Raw genomic sequence first — 14,136 nt, 5'->3', positions numbered from 1 at the left:
CCCTGAACAACCAGGAAGCTGCACGCCGGCTCCTGGCCGCTGGTCAGTGCTAATCAGAGGGGAGTCCGCACGTTTTTGTAATGGGCTTTGATATTGTAGGCTTGCTCAGCGCGGCCTTTAATACGTTCAGGTTGTCCTTGCTTACTGCCTGGTAAATATCCATCATTGTGTATCTCCATTGGCCGTTGTTCACTTCTCACCGTAGCAAAGGCGGAACCCAGGGATAGTGGCGGAACAAAAGTGAGGCAAAAGGGATTGATATGGTCAGAAGCACGGCTTCAGCCTGATACGTGCTCCGCCAGACTAATTCCTCATCTTATTACGATAGGGAAATAGTAATAGGAAAGATGAGTCCGGGCTTTTGCTCTGTAGGATGTGCTTTCCATTACTCCTTGGATGGTGAAAATACGCTAAATCCAGGTACAGTAACGTTTGAACCAGCACCGTGTATTGTGAATCACGAAACTAAGGTTTTTATCCGATCCGTGGAATCCCATTAAGCTCATTGGGGGGCCAATCGGCCACCATACACGGATGCTTTGTCATGTTCAGTAATCACATTAGAAATTTCGTTCTTAGAGCCGGCGATGTTTAATAATCAAATCAAATTATAGAAAGGTGATTATTAGTGTGTAACTGGCTCAAGACGGCTGAGAGTGGTTGGGGCAATTTTATGATGAGACTACTGATCAAGCGGGAAGACAGTACCGTATGGCTGCGTGTTCATATTCATGAACTATGTCCTGTTGTCATATCCAGGACAACTGTATGCGAGAATGTTCTATTCAAATTACAATTATTTCTTAAGATATGGTGGTAACAAAGGGATCAACCCTCACGAATTGCATGAAATACGCCCCACCGGTGACCGGTGACACATGAACTGAAGCCTATCGTTCGGGAACATTTGATTGGGCAGAAGGGGTTGGTGCATAGCACTCCAGAATCCCAACAATGTAAGCTCCACTATTCGTAGTAAATGACATTCTCAACAGCTGCCAAAGTTCGAGACATTGCTTCGTCAGACCTTTTCTCAACCATTCTAACTTTATTTTCTTGGACCTTAATTTTTATTTGACTTATAATCGCCCCAGCGTCCGTCTCTCTTGTCGGACTACATGCAAATGCTGTGCCAGCATTGAGTCGGCAAAGCAAAAACAGAGAAACGCGGAACTCCAAAGTTGAACGTGAACAATGGCCCCAGCCAAGGAACCAGAGAAACAGAACTCTACAGACCCTTCTACAGACTATTGCTACAATGGAAGCTGTCATTGCAGGGCTGTACGCTTCTCCGCAAGGTTTCCGTCCCCGCTGTCGCAATTGACTGTAATCTCTTGCAATTGTATGTATATTGGTACAAGGCAAACCCAGAAAGCATATGATTATCCATCTCCACGGAATAAGGATATTTCGAACAGAATTAGTTGCTAAACCAAACATTTATATAGGCAGCTATTGTCACATTGCAGGCAGCTTGCTGGCTTTTGCGGATGATATGGAAATTCAAGGAACAGAATTACTTACGGTATGAGTCAGCTTTTATAACATCTTTGCGGCGATATATGTTTCGTTCTACCTAATATATCATCAATTACTGAGATAAGTGGCCCATGTGATACAGGAATATCGGTTCGCCACGCACACTATACAGATCTTTTTCTGTAGAAGCTGCGGGGCCAATGTTTATAACAAATCAATCAATCCAAAGTGGCAATATGGCAGATGTGCTATTAATGTGAGTGAGCATCTAGTGGTAGATTATAGCCCATCACTACCATCTTTGATCCCCGCGTGTTGAACGCATTGGAGGATTGCATATAAGCTAACAGAGATATCGTCAATCAGATACGCCTGTTGCATGGGATTGACTTGGAGGCTATAGAAGTGACGAAGGGCGATGGTAAGAATATTCGTCTGCCGCCTTTAGAAGGAAATCCTTTGTAGCCGTCAAGGCACACACACCATAATGCCACATTCGTGGGCGCTGAAGCCATGATCTAGCACAGATGAGATGTTAGATTCTGCTAGTAAAAGTGTATCCAGCAACCCGAACCCTTTTTGGTCAATAAGTCTCTGTCTCCTAGTCTTCAGATTTGTATTCAAGGCTTCTACCAAGAATATATGACGTAAAAAAATTTTCTAAGTCCTCTGATAATGTGGTGCAATGCAGATAAGGTATCTACAATGGATCCTGTGGAGCAGCATGGCCCCGCTTTGCACACGACGCGAGAGTCGCCGGTATAATGGCACCGAGATTCGATACTTCAACTTAAGCTACCCTTGAAATGCATCTAGTGTGAATTAACGCGAGTTGTCAAGCCGTACCTGTCAGCCTTAGTGTATACTTTAGCCACTCCTTCAATTGTTGGAGTGGCCGGCTACAATATGCTTGTAGTTGGACCCAGTGGAGGCATTTATTCATGCAAATCCCAATTACTGTAGCCGGACATTGGGAGGAAAGACAACTGAACTTATTATACTTGAGTAGACTTTGATATTATGCTAAGCATTATATACTATCTCCCTCAAGAATGCATATAACTAGCTGGAAGCGTACTAGTTCGTTTCATGGCGACTGGACTCGCACAGTAATGCGTCCAGTGTACCGGAGTAGAAACATGTCCAATGCAATGAACCTCAGCCCCGCTAAAGCTATTTTTACCTGTAACCGAATTAAGTGGGAGAGGATACTAATTCTTCAGACTTGCGGTGAAATGTCACTTTCCTTATCAAGACGCGAAGCATAATTTCAGCACATCTACGACGTAAAGTTGCGATCTTTCCTAGATCAATGTAGGACATATTTCTGCGCCATTAAGATCACTAGAACGCTTTGGTGTATAGGAGTAAAAGCGTCTTGCCAAACTATCATTCTGGTCTGTTGGTTTGCTGCCCGCGTACTCAACTATTTTCTGCTCTTTTAGCTACTATGAACGGCCAGAGCATACACCAGAAAAATTCATTTGAATATCTTAACCATTGGCCTTGTATTCAAAGAAGACAGTCAGAAACCCCAGCTGTCCTACATTTTGATGTAAATGGATGACGAGAGGTGTTAAGAAACAGCTTTCGTGTCCTCATTCCTCCGTCACAGTCGGTACTGAGATTATGTGGGTATAATTTTATGGAACGGATAATCAGTTATTATTACCGGCAAAGGGAAAGTTTTCGGTGGCGTCTACCTGTTGTTCGATGTTCGGAACAACAAACTATCCGTTACCAGGTAGTCCCACCAACGCCCCAAGGTTAACAATCTCCACTTTGTATCGGCCCTAATTTCGTCAACTCCACCAGTATGAACCCAACACCCAAGCACCCATGAGACTTGCCCGACGGCGAGGTATTTTAAATTCATCCGACGCATGAATGTCTCCACATTAGAATGTGGATATCTCCTTAACGTATCTCGGTTTATTATGGTCCTCCAATGCCAGCACAATAGAAACAGATCTGTAGTATATAATACAAGCGACTGACCAGCAAATGCACTCGGTCGTTGTCTCAAAATCTCCCCAACTATTTGATATCAGCTCGTGAGCGAACCCTCTCTCTCAAGAACCGAGATCTACCCTTTTCTTTTCTAAAGTCCTACATCCACAACCGACGACAATGTCTCTTAACAGATCCCTAATCTTCAAAAAAGTCCCTATTGGCTCCCTCCCAGTCCCAGGAGAAGACCTCGCCACCGAGCCAGTCACCCAGTGCGACCTCAACAGCGCCCCAGCCAATGGTATCCTGGTGCAGTCCCTCTACGCAAGCTTCGACCCCTACATGCGAGGCCGCATGCGCGGCGCCGAACGAAAATCCTATGTACCAGCATACAAGCTCGGCACGCCCGTTGACACCTTCGCCATCGGCAAGGTTCTCAAGACCAACAACCCAGCCTACCAAGAGGGCCAGCTTGTTATCGGAGAACTACCTATCCAGGAATACGTCGCCGTCGAGGAGACATCCATCAGCCGCGTGCGGCCCCTGGAGAATCCCCTCGGGTTAGAAGATGTGCGCGTGTTCCTAGGCCCGCTAGGAATGCCCGGACTTACGGCCTACTCGTCACTGTACAAGATCGGGAAGCCCAAGCGCGGCGAGACGATATTCGTCTCTGCGGCAAGTGGAGCCGTGGGACAGCTTGTAGGACAGCTGGCCAAGCGCGAAGGCCTCCGAGTGATCGGGAGTGTTGGGTCCGATGAAAAGCTCGCGTATATCCTGAACGAGCTAGGCTTTGACGCAGGGTTCAACTACAAACGCGAGAAGCCCTGCGAGGCGTTGGCACGGCTGGCGCCAGAAGGCATCAACATCTACTATGACAATGTGGGCGGCGACCATCTTGAGGCGGCGCTTGATGCCTTGAATGATTTTGGACGCGTGGTGGCGTGTGGAATGATTTCGGACGTTAGTGGGGCGCCGTACCCGGTTAAGAACATCCATGCCGTGATCACGAAGCGCTTGTACATGCAGGGCTTTATTGTGGCGGATGCTGAGTTCGGTCCTGCATATTTCATGGAGCATCAGGCGAATGTGCAGAGATGGATCAAGGACGGCTCGATCAAGTGTCTCTTCCATGAAACTGTTGGCGTTGAGAACGCTGCGGAGGGGCTGGTGGGGATCTTCGAGGGGAAGAACAAAGGGAAGGCCTTGTTGAAGTTTTGAGTAAAGGGACCAAATCGATAGATCATGGAGTTCTATCTGGGGCTCTGTAGGTAGTACCACACAAGTTCCGATATGAAATAGAATTAGAAAATCACTCCACAGTCAATGGCCCATGCTTTACTTAGTTACTGAAGTGGCTTGGTTCAGTCGACCATTTCTGGATTCCGTGAAGTCCCAGAGCTCCCATTAGGAACAAACTCGTCCAGCAAAAGACAAGCCAACTATCTGAAGTGGAGACGCGGAGAAGAGGATCCGCCGGTCGGGGAGTTATTCCCCCGACTTCGACCCATAAAACAAGGTTTATGTGGTTCGACTAATACTGTTCCGTGGATCCAAACCAAAGGACGTCATGGTGTCATGAATATACTGTATAACCCTTCGAACCTTCACACCCCTAATCTTGAATATAAAAGGATCTGTTTCAGTCTCCAACGTCTTCACCTCCGTAAACACAATTCCTACACACAGTTTCCTACATCATAAGGAATGTCAAGACCCAAGCGTATCTTACACGTCGTCACCAACGTCGGGCACTACGACGATCCATCCCACCCGACAGGTCTGTGGTTGACTGAGCTCACACACGCATGGGATGTCTTCGACGCGAGCGGATATACACAAACCATCGTCAGCCCAGCGGGCGGCCACTGCCCCCTTGAGCCTCGGTCTCTGAAGTTTCCTAATGTCGACAGGACGGCGAAAACGTGGCAAGCGGACGTGGAACGGATGGCGTTGCTCCAGAACACATTCAGCCCCGAGCAAATCAAGTCGGCCGATTTCGACGCGATCTACTTTACGGGGGGCCACGGGGTGATGTACGATTTCAAAGACAGCGAAGGCCTACAGCGCATCACGCGGGAGATTTTCGAGCGCGGCGGGGTCGTGGCCTCGGTGTGCCATGGATGCTGCGGCCTATTGAACACCACGCTTTCTGACGGGTCGTACTTGGTGGCTGGGCGCAAGTTGACGGGGTTCTCGTGGAGGGAGGAATTGCTGGCGCGCGTGAATAAGCTGGTGCCCTACAATGTGGAGGAAGAGCTGAAGAAGCGCGGTGCCCGCTATATGAAGGCGACACTGCCATTTACCTCCTATGCTGTGAACGACGGTAACTTGGTGACGGGGCAGAACCCTGGGTCGGCGAAGGAGACGGCGAAAAAGGTAGTTAAGGTTCTAAGTGGGTCGTGACTAGCAGGCGTAGTGTATCTCGGTGGTGGAAACCACCATACAACTGGGACTTGAAACAATTCTAATATAATAATCGATTTTCAAATTCTATACTGAATGATCCAAGTTCTCAACACAGACAACAGCCCTTCTTCCACTCTAACGTCTGGACAGCATATCAGATGCACATCCATGAATGAACGAGAGTATCTTGTTGCCAAACTCCAGGCTCCTGGGGACAGCAGCCAAAAGTATCTCCTTGTAGGCCAAGGAGACGCCCAACCCAAGCATAAACGGCAAGCTCAGCGAATATTTGCTGGTCCCGGACTTTGCGCCACCTGGCCGTGTCTAGAAAAGCATTAATTTGTGGTCCCCTTTCCACCGGTAAATATTGAGACGTAAAACGTACCTTCTTAATCCAATGGGATTTGATTGGAAATAAACTCCTGTACCAGAAATAGGCTTGAGTCCAAGGATACGCCATCGCATTCCAATTCTTCTCATTTATATACCACTTAACGCAGAGTTAGATATACTGTAAATCCTGTGAACACACGATGATGGAAGAGAAAGAAACTTACTGATTGACAACCAGCATTCCAAACTCGCTTTTGTAAGGCACCTTGAACCGCCTTGGAATACTCGTCTTCCGCAGTTGGAGAAAGCTCGACGGCGTCTGCTCGTTTATCGAAGACTGGCTTAAGGACACGGAGTGCGTAGTTGACGGAGCTTCAGCGTGGTTAGTTGTTAATCAAGTCCGCGAATCAGTGCGCTTACTTTTCTGCAGCCATCAATGCCGAAGTATGGCCAGTCCCTGCGTTGGGCCCGAATAGCATGAAGAAGTTTGGGAAGCCACTCATGGCAGAGCTATTATAAGCTTCGGGCCCATCATATCTCTTCCAGTGGTCATTCAGGCTTCCATCGCGGCCCACGATGTCCATGAAGGGCGTGAATTGGTTTGTTTCGAAACCCGTTGCTAAGACAATGACGTCGGCAGGAATGACTCCGTCGGCAGTTCGCACGCCTTCTGGAACGATCTCAAGAATTTTGGCCGTTGTGAGATCAAGATTGGCACTGTGAAGGGATTCGAGATATCCGTCATTGAAAATCCGTCGCTAATAAAATCAATGTCAGTGTCTAGGTCTTGCAGCTTCATCGAGTCTAACGCACCTTGCATCCCACCTCGAAGTCCGGAATCAGGATATCGTGGAACTTGGCTGGCGCGGTATCTCTCATATATTTTTCGACCTCCCTTCTGCGCTTCTGTCGCAGCCTTGCGGCACGGGCTGTCATTGGAAACAGGCGAAAGGCATTCTCAGCCAGCAGGAAAATATGCAATCGATGGAGCTTCATTGCGAAAGGAACGTACTGGAAGATCCACTGCAAAACCTTAGGGTAGGTGAAATTGGTCGCAGGGAAGATCCAGTGTTGGGATCGAATAATCTGCGTCAAATGCTTCGTCTGCTTGACAAGAGCAGGTACAATCTGCGCTGCGGTGCCTACATTGACGTAAGGAAAATGAGAGAAGACCCCCGGTAAAGCAGTTTTAGTGCAGCTCACATCCATTTCCAATAACCACGACCCTCTTGCCCTTTAGACTGACGCTGTGGTCCCATTGCGCCGAATGGAACATGGCACCTTCGAATGATGAAGATCCAGGGAAATTGCACGATCGCGGCTGCGCAAAGTGACCTGTAGCGGAAAAAAGGACCTGGCATTCGTGTGCCCATTCTGCCCCAGTATCGACGTTGCGCAGCAACAGAAGCCATCGCGATGCATCTTCACGCCATATACACTGTTTGACCTCTGTGCAGAAATTCATTTTCTGTCTCAGTCCATAATCGGCAACAACGCCATCCTGATATGACTTGATCTCTTTCTGCGAGGGCATCAGCTTGCTCCAGCGAGCGTTCGGCGCAAATGAGAAGCTGTATAAGGCACTAGGCACATCGCATGCACAACCTACGAACCATCAGTATCGTCACGACGGAAGCGGGTTGAGAAATAATCATTCTCGTACCGGGGTAGGTATTGATATGCCACGTTCCACCACAGTCGGCCTGGCGCTCAAAGTATTGGATGTCCTCTAAGCCATACCATCTTTTCAGCGTGGCTCCCAGCGCAATGCCACTTGCTCCGGCCCCAATGCAAGCGACTTGGCTGTAAGAGGGGAGAGAGCTAGCGTGGATAGGACTTGCGTCTGGCATATTTGGGTAACCATCCGATCTGGTGATTGAAGATGCTTGTATTGAGTCCCATTGTTATATATTATCCAATCGCAAGCGTTTCAGGAGCCCAGAAGGGTAGAATGTTGCCTCGGCAGTAGGGTTATACCTTCCAGTGATGATTATGTCTGGCTGCTTCGGACGAATATCGAACCGAACATACCCGACGGGAGCAAGGTTATCCCGCCGCCCCGGCTGGGACCATAGAAAGCATAACTCGCATAATTCGCATTATCACCGAGGACCGAGAACAATTTGCCTTCAGGGGCTGATAATCTAAGCCCAAATCGTCCGAGATTTGCCACATCCTGTATATCGAGCGGTAATTGTATGCATGTAGTTGCAATTACAGCTATAATTCCCTGCAACGTGCATTTCTACATATCTCGGGTGCACGTCATCCTACCTGACCGTTATGACGGTAATTCAAATATTGTTGGAGCTCGGTCGTATGGCTGCGGCGCTAGGTTGCATGTAGCCAGTGCATCAGATAACCCACACTGGGCGACTGAAAATCTGAGCCCACCGCGGGACTCGTAGATAGAGAGTACGAAACGTTCTGACCGATTTTCTAGGCCACCTAGCAGGCAGTGCCTGTCAAATATTGACTATGAAATACTCTTTACCAGCACCTTTCGCTTACCGATGTCCATAGTTTCAAGAAGGAACCTTGGAAGCCTTCAGAAAAATCTCCTCCGTATGCTTCCACACCATATCACCAACACCCTTTTTCCGATACTCTTCGAGGAGCCTTCGATTGCCTACCTCAGACCCGTCCCAGTTCAGTATCATAGCATTCCTTTTGCCATCTCCAGTGGTACTCTTCGCAGACGTAGAGATCTCTCTACTCGTCGCCGCAAAAAGACTCCGCTCGCCGCTCTCCTTCTCCGACACCATCCACGGCCGACCTAGAAACATCACGGCCTTGACAATGCAACCTACGAATCGGCCCGATTCGCGAGAGATCCCCGAATCCACAATCCCAGGATACGTGTGGAAAAATGTCGTCGACGGATACCGCGACGCAAACTCTTCGACCATTAAGGATGTCATGGTTGTTGCGTGGATATCGCAATTCTCGACCCCGTAGTGGTTCTGCAGGTCGAGATCGTCGAGATATAGCTCTGTTTCGTGGCCACCGCCTAGAACGGATATGACCCGGGAGAGCTTACGACTACCCTCAGAACCAAGGATACAGCTGGCGCGGGTCAACTGCGGCATTAGGTTGTGGATGAAGCGCATGCGAGCGTAGTAATGGAGACTGAGCTTTTTGTCGAGGCCTTCCGCAGTGTCTGTATGTATGGCGAATTAGATAAGATTGTGAAGGTAACTATTTAAGGTCTAGGGACGACTCGATTCTCGGACGCACCTTCTCTACTACGGTTGAGCGTAAAAATACCGCAGCTGAGGAATAACACGTTGACATGATTGACCTGGGTTCGAAACACGGCACATGTCGAGTCCACCTCCTTCAATAGCGATACGTCCGCTTTGAGAAATCTAATCTGGGAGCTCAGATTCAGCGACTTCAAGTCGTCAATGATCTCTGTTGCGCGAATCTCGTTGCGGCCAACTAGATAGACCGTCGGAGATAAAGCATGGCGGACGAATTCACGCGCAGCGTAAAGTCCAATTCCACTCGTACCACCGACTGGAACATCAGCTACAGCGTCTCAAGAGGGGTTGGAACGCACCAAATACAGCAACGAGTCCCGTGCCGAGATCTTCTAAATTGCTGTTGTGAGCGCGGACAGCTTCAAGGGATACCATATTCTCTGGGCTCTCGGTATTTGGGGTATGAGATACTACAGGTTGACTGATATTCACCAGTCCGGCCACGGTGATAGCTTCATGTAAAGTAGGCTTGGTTAAAGCATTGCAAGAAGACTTAAAGTTCTGGAGTGGCATTGCATTACTGATGAATTTAGTTCCGGCTTGACAAGCCCCATGGATGCCGGTAGTGGGTCTGTGGGCGGAGAGATTGTTCGCCCGACTGCTCTTCACCCCTAAGTAGGTGGACCAACTAGTTCTATTGCAATAACCTGCATTTCTCGGATCTCTATCTCGGTACAAGATGCTTACTGCTCCCATGTGGTGGCCGTAGGTACGTAGTATGGACGATAAATCTAGCCATCCGAACCTGATACAGACATTCTACTCTATTCCCCCCCCACCCCCAAACCAAGAAAACAAAGAACAAACCTCCCACCGCAATGGCATTCGAATCCCTCGCATTCCACACCAAACTACGCATCCTTCGATGGCTAACTCGACTTCTAGCCTGGCTAGATCGCAAAAGACATCCAGTTTCAACAATTACCCCGACCTCTCAAATATCCATCCCCTCCACCCTGTCCGCCTCCCCGGGCAATTTCGACCTACACATCTACCACCCTCCCGGATACAACCAGTCCTCCACGGAGAAAGGAGAAGCCCCCTACCCTGTAGTGATCGTACTACACGGAGGCGGATGGTGCGTAGGGCACGCGCGCCATGACGAACGCTTCATCGAGACAGTCACGCAGCGCGGTAGAGCCGTCGTGGTAGCTGTCAACTACCGCCTCGCGCCAGAGCACGCCTACCCGGTACCTTTACTTGATTGCGTGGACGCCATGCTCTACATCTGGAAGAATGCTACAGCAATGGGAGTCGACAAACACCGCACGTTCATCACGGGGTTCAGCGTCGGTGGGCAGATGGCGTTCGCGTCTCAATACTGGCTTGCGCAGGCTCTCGCCCAGCATGAACATCCGCAGATTGATCGCGCCTCGCTAGGCACTGTCAAAGCCATAACAGCATTCTACCCGCCTATGGACCTCACGAAAACCCGTGCTCAGCGCGCAGCATCGAACCCGGCATTTATGGCTTTGAAAAAGAAACCCGCCTCCTCGTCCAAATTGATAGGCGATATCTTTGACCGCGCGTATTTCTGGAACTTGCCCGATACAATCGATAAGAGCCAGATCTGCATTTCGCCAGGACTAGCTCCGTTGGAGATGATGAGCAGGGCGTTGCCGAATCACATATATGTCAAACTTGCTGGCTTAGACCCCTTGTTGGCGGAAGGGAAAGCGGCGGCTGCTCAATTCGAAGCCGCGGGAAAGCATGTTGAGTGTGAAGTGGTCGAGAATGTGCCGCACTATTGGGACCATTTGGGTAAGACGGAGCATGAGAAAACGCTGCGGTCAAGAGTCTATGAGAAGGCAGCGGACGAGATGGAGGAGGTGTTAAGAAATGTGAATAAACTGTAGGTAGGTCTTTCCTACTGGTTGGGTGGTTTTGTTGGACTTTTGCTTGTCTTTTTGATCACAAATTTTACTTGACGCGTATACTTACTACAGATGCGATACATCGCCTATAATCTCTAAGCAGAGCAATTGCTCTTTAGTATTCTAGAACGTTATAGACAAGGCAAATTGTTCGGTCCGAGGACCTGGGAAACCGGAACCTCCACGTCGTCCTTGATCCTGCTCGTTGCTATTGAGAATTCTTCCGTACGGGGTGATGCATGCTTCAAAATCTGTCAGTTTTAATCGATCGCGATCAAGTAAATGGTTTGGGGTTGTAGGTCGCCGTGTGCGAGATTAAGCGAATCTAGAAAAGCAACGGCTTGAGCGAGGTCGTTCATCCATGTCTTTCGTAGGAGTAGTGAGGTTCAAATTTCTCCATTTTTGTCACTACACCTGTCTGCTGGTCGCGAGTATGATTGTGTTGTATTCTCGAACAGGGAGTTACATCTAATGACAGACACGGCCTGCTGGGTAGGCTAGAGAATCGGGTGAAAATGCTTGTATTCGGAAACGAATTTCCCTGGGATCAATACCTATGACTAAGAAAAGGGTCCAACGTAACTTAACCTCCGCTTCCGTCGGGCAGATTAAAACGCCGACTCAAATAAGCTTTCGGCACAATCGTCTGATGCACCGCCACTTCCTGACTTACTTAACAGGCATTCCATTCCTTAACACGTTTGGACTCAAAGCATCGCTCTCCTGCTACCAACCAAGATGCGTTCTGTCTACATTACAGAACATACGGCGCCCGGCCAATACCAGCTGGGCGATGTGCCCTCGCTGGTCGTGGAGAAGCCCACCGACATCTTGATCAAGGTTCATGCCGCCAGCATCAACCCGATAGATGTGAAGAAAGCCTCGGGGGCAACGAAAATGGTTCTGAAGGATAGGTACGAACTTAATCTCCATGACAGTTTTTCTGGTCTAACTTCTCTGAGCAGCTTTCCGTATAAAATCGGCTACGACTGTGCCGGCACGGTGGTCAACATTGGATCTCAGGTAACACGGTTTCAGGTCGGTGACGAGGTCTTCGTGCGATTACCAGAATGCCACCGCGGATCATGGAGCGAGCTCGCCCGATCGACTGAAGACTTTGTCGCATTGAAGCCGAATAATTTGTCGATGGAAGACGCCGCGTCAATTCCATTAGCGGCCATGACATCCCTGCAGGCGCTGCGTGGCTACGAAGGCGATCTCGCGGGTAAGACGGTTTTCATACCCGCTGGTCGTAAGTTCCTTATTCGGTTATCACAGGCTAAATACTTAACTAACCTTGACACAGTTGGCGGAACTGGCATTTTCGCATGCCAGCTCGCAAAAAATATTTTCAAGGCCGGCAAGGTGATTACTACGGTTTCCACCCAGAAGGTTCCCAAGGTGAAAGAGCTGTTGGGAGAGGGGATAGTAGACGAGAGTAAGTAGACACTGACCCTGGTCTGATTGATATTACCAGAAGACTCACAAATGTTTTCAGTCATTGACTACAGAAAGTCTGATCCTAAGGAAGTCATCCCCAAGGGATCTGTCGATTTCATCTTCGACACGACGGGTAGTGCAATGGAATATCTGAGTCTAGTTCGACCGAAAGGAGCCATTATTACAGTCTCTATATTAACCTCTGGAGACGTTCTTCAAAATTCAAGCGTTATGCGCCGGTCGCCCGACAAGAACGATAAAGCAACAGTCCCCTTCCCTCTCCGGATTGCACTGAACGTGATGGATCGAATCCGAGTAGCTCGTGCATGTCGTTATGGGGTCAAATACGCATCCATCTTCTTGGAACCAAATGCGGCTGATTTAAATTCAATTCGGGGATGGGTGGAGGCCGGGAAGTTGAAAACGGTTGTGGGAACGAAGGCAAGTTTTAATGATAGTAAGGCAGTCCGGGATGCTTGTCAAGTAGTGTATGATGGGAAGGGAGGCGTTGGCAAGTCTGTGATTGTGTTTGATTAATATAATTTCGCTGTATAATTAGGAAGTTCTTCTGTCAGGCTAATTCTACTACAATTATTTGAAATTCTTGCAGGATCTTATTGGGACACCAGCTAATTCCATTTCATAAAGTCAATTGACGCATACCAAAATACAAGGATACCCACCCTATATAGAAGAATAAGAAGAAAATTTGCTCCCTTCTTCAGGTAATATAGAACGACAATGTGTGCTCAATCCGCTCTATTGCCATTGCATAAATACGGCCATAATGTCATAAAATAGAAAAGATATAAAGACCGAGCAAAACTGCCATTCGGAAAAAAAGAGTAGCATGGGAAAAATAGGGTTCAGCTAATGTTGCAGTTCAGTCTCCACTTATGGCGCCTTCGAACTTTGTGGCGGATGGATTGTTGGTCCGATGTCCGTGATAAATTGACAACTGACAAGCCTTGGGTGGGTCCGCACTCCAAAGTGGATCTTCTCAGCATGAATCTCGTATTATTCATCACAGCCATATGAGGTTTGGATAGGAACCCGAAAAGCAGAAGCAAATTGATAATCATGGCCGACGAATACCTCGGCAGTACCTTAGATCCTAGGCTTTGCAGTTTTCTTTCTCTCTCTAAGGTTCAGATCGAGAGAATCAATACCAACACTGACTATATTTTGAATCGCTTGCCTGAATGGGACGGGAAATCAATCCAATAAATATTGACAATACATAGTTTTTTGAGAATGAGCACAGCTATCAAGGAACCCCTTAGTCTACCATGTGGGTTGGTTTTTCCTATTATTTTTTTATTATTGTTATTATTATTAGGGTTTTAGGGTTTTATTAGGGTTTTAGGGTTTATTAGGGTTTATTAGGGTTT

General features: G+C 48.3%; 7 protein-coding genes across 7 annotated transcripts; 5 read left to right on the top strand and 2 right to left on the bottom strand.

The window, feature by feature from the left end:
* The first annotated feature begins 1,004 nt into the window (after window positions 1–1,004).
* On the top strand, window positions 1,005–2,011 carry BO85DRAFT_427732 (GFA family protein). Its single transcript, XM_025658171.1, has 4 exons — window positions 1,005–1,342; window positions 1,449–1,525; window positions 1,622–1,735; window positions 1,846–2,011. The coding sequence occupies exons 1-4, from the start codon at window positions 1,195–1,197 to the stop codon at window positions 1,942–1,944; spliced, it is 438 nt and encodes a 145-aa protein (XP_025511957.1). The 5' UTR covers window positions 1,005–1,194; the 3' UTR covers window positions 1,945–2,011.
* Window positions 2,012–3,565: 1,554 nt separating this feature from the next.
* On the top strand, window positions 3,566–4,647 carry BO85DRAFT_427730 (MDR family NADP-dependent oxidoreductase; the record flags this gene model as incomplete). Its single annotated transcript, XM_025658170.1, has 1 exon — window positions 3,566–4,647. Exon 1 carries the CDS (start codon window positions 3,610–3,612, stop codon window positions 4,645–4,647), a length of 1,038 nt encoding a protein of 345 aa, XP_025511956.1. The 5' UTR covers window positions 3,566–3,609.
* Window positions 4,648–5,005: 358 nt separating this feature from the next.
* On the top strand, window positions 5,006–5,832 carry BO85DRAFT_502538 (type 1 glutamine amidotransferase domain-containing protein; the record flags this gene model as incomplete). The annotated part of the gene is made up of 1 exon (XM_025664197.1): window positions 5,006–5,832. The coding sequence occupies exon 1, from the start codon at window positions 5,134–5,136 to the stop codon at window positions 5,830–5,832; it is 699 nt and encodes a 232-aa protein (XP_025511955.1). The 5' UTR covers window positions 5,006–5,133.
* An 81-nt stretch (window positions 5,833–5,913) lies between these two features.
* Window positions 5,914–8,018, bottom strand: BO85DRAFT_502534 (flavin-containing monooxygenase; the record flags this gene model as incomplete). The annotated part of the gene is made up of 7 exons (XM_025664196.1): window positions 5,914–6,159; window positions 6,221–6,325; window positions 6,393–6,540; window positions 6,589–6,926; window positions 6,982–7,310; window positions 7,372–7,773; window positions 7,832–8,018. 7 exons carry the CDS (start codon window positions 8,016–8,018, stop codon window positions 5,971–5,973), a joined length of 1,698 nt encoding a protein of 565 aa, XP_025511954.1. The 3' UTR covers window positions 5,914–5,970.
* A 675-nt stretch (window positions 8,019–8,693) lies between these two features.
* On the bottom strand, window positions 8,694–9,985 carry BO85DRAFT_462246 (uncharacterized protein; the record flags this gene model as incomplete). The annotated part of the gene is made up of 4 exons (XM_025661837.1): window positions 8,694–9,328; window positions 9,406–9,699; window positions 9,731–9,883; window positions 9,925–9,985. 4 exons carry the CDS (start codon window positions 9,983–9,985, stop codon window positions 8,694–8,696), a joined length of 1,143 nt encoding a protein of 380 aa, XP_025511953.1.
* Window positions 9,986–10,249: 264 nt separating this feature from the next.
* Window positions 10,250–11,569, top strand: BO85DRAFT_441514 (alpha/beta-hydrolase; the record flags this gene model as incomplete). Its single annotated transcript, XM_025658809.1, has 2 exons — window positions 10,250–11,283; window positions 11,443–11,569. 2 exons carry the CDS (start codon window positions 10,250–10,252, stop codon window positions 11,567–11,569), a joined length of 1,161 nt encoding a protein of 386 aa, XP_025511952.1.
* A 474-nt stretch (window positions 11,570–12,043) lies between these two features.
* On the top strand, window positions 12,044–13,282 carry BO85DRAFT_471282 (NADP-dependent oxidoreductase; the record flags this gene model as incomplete). Its single annotated transcript, XM_025662465.1, has 4 exons — window positions 12,044–12,219; window positions 12,271–12,557; window positions 12,612–12,743; window positions 12,804–13,282. The coding sequence occupies 4 exons, from the start codon at window positions 12,044–12,046 to the stop codon at window positions 13,280–13,282; spliced, it is 1,074 nt and encodes a 357-aa protein (XP_025511951.1).
* Between the last annotated feature and the right edge of the window lie 854 nt (window positions 13,283–14,136).

Source organism: Aspergillus piperis (assembly GCF_003184755.1).
Source record: "Aspergillus piperis CBS 112811 unplaced genomic scaffold BO85scaffold_20, whole genome shotgun sequence".
Taxonomy (NCBI): domain Eukaryota; kingdom Fungi; phylum Ascomycota; class Eurotiomycetes; order Eurotiales; family Aspergillaceae; genus Aspergillus; species Aspergillus piperis.
This window is presented reverse-complemented; position numbering and strand designations above follow the sequence as displayed.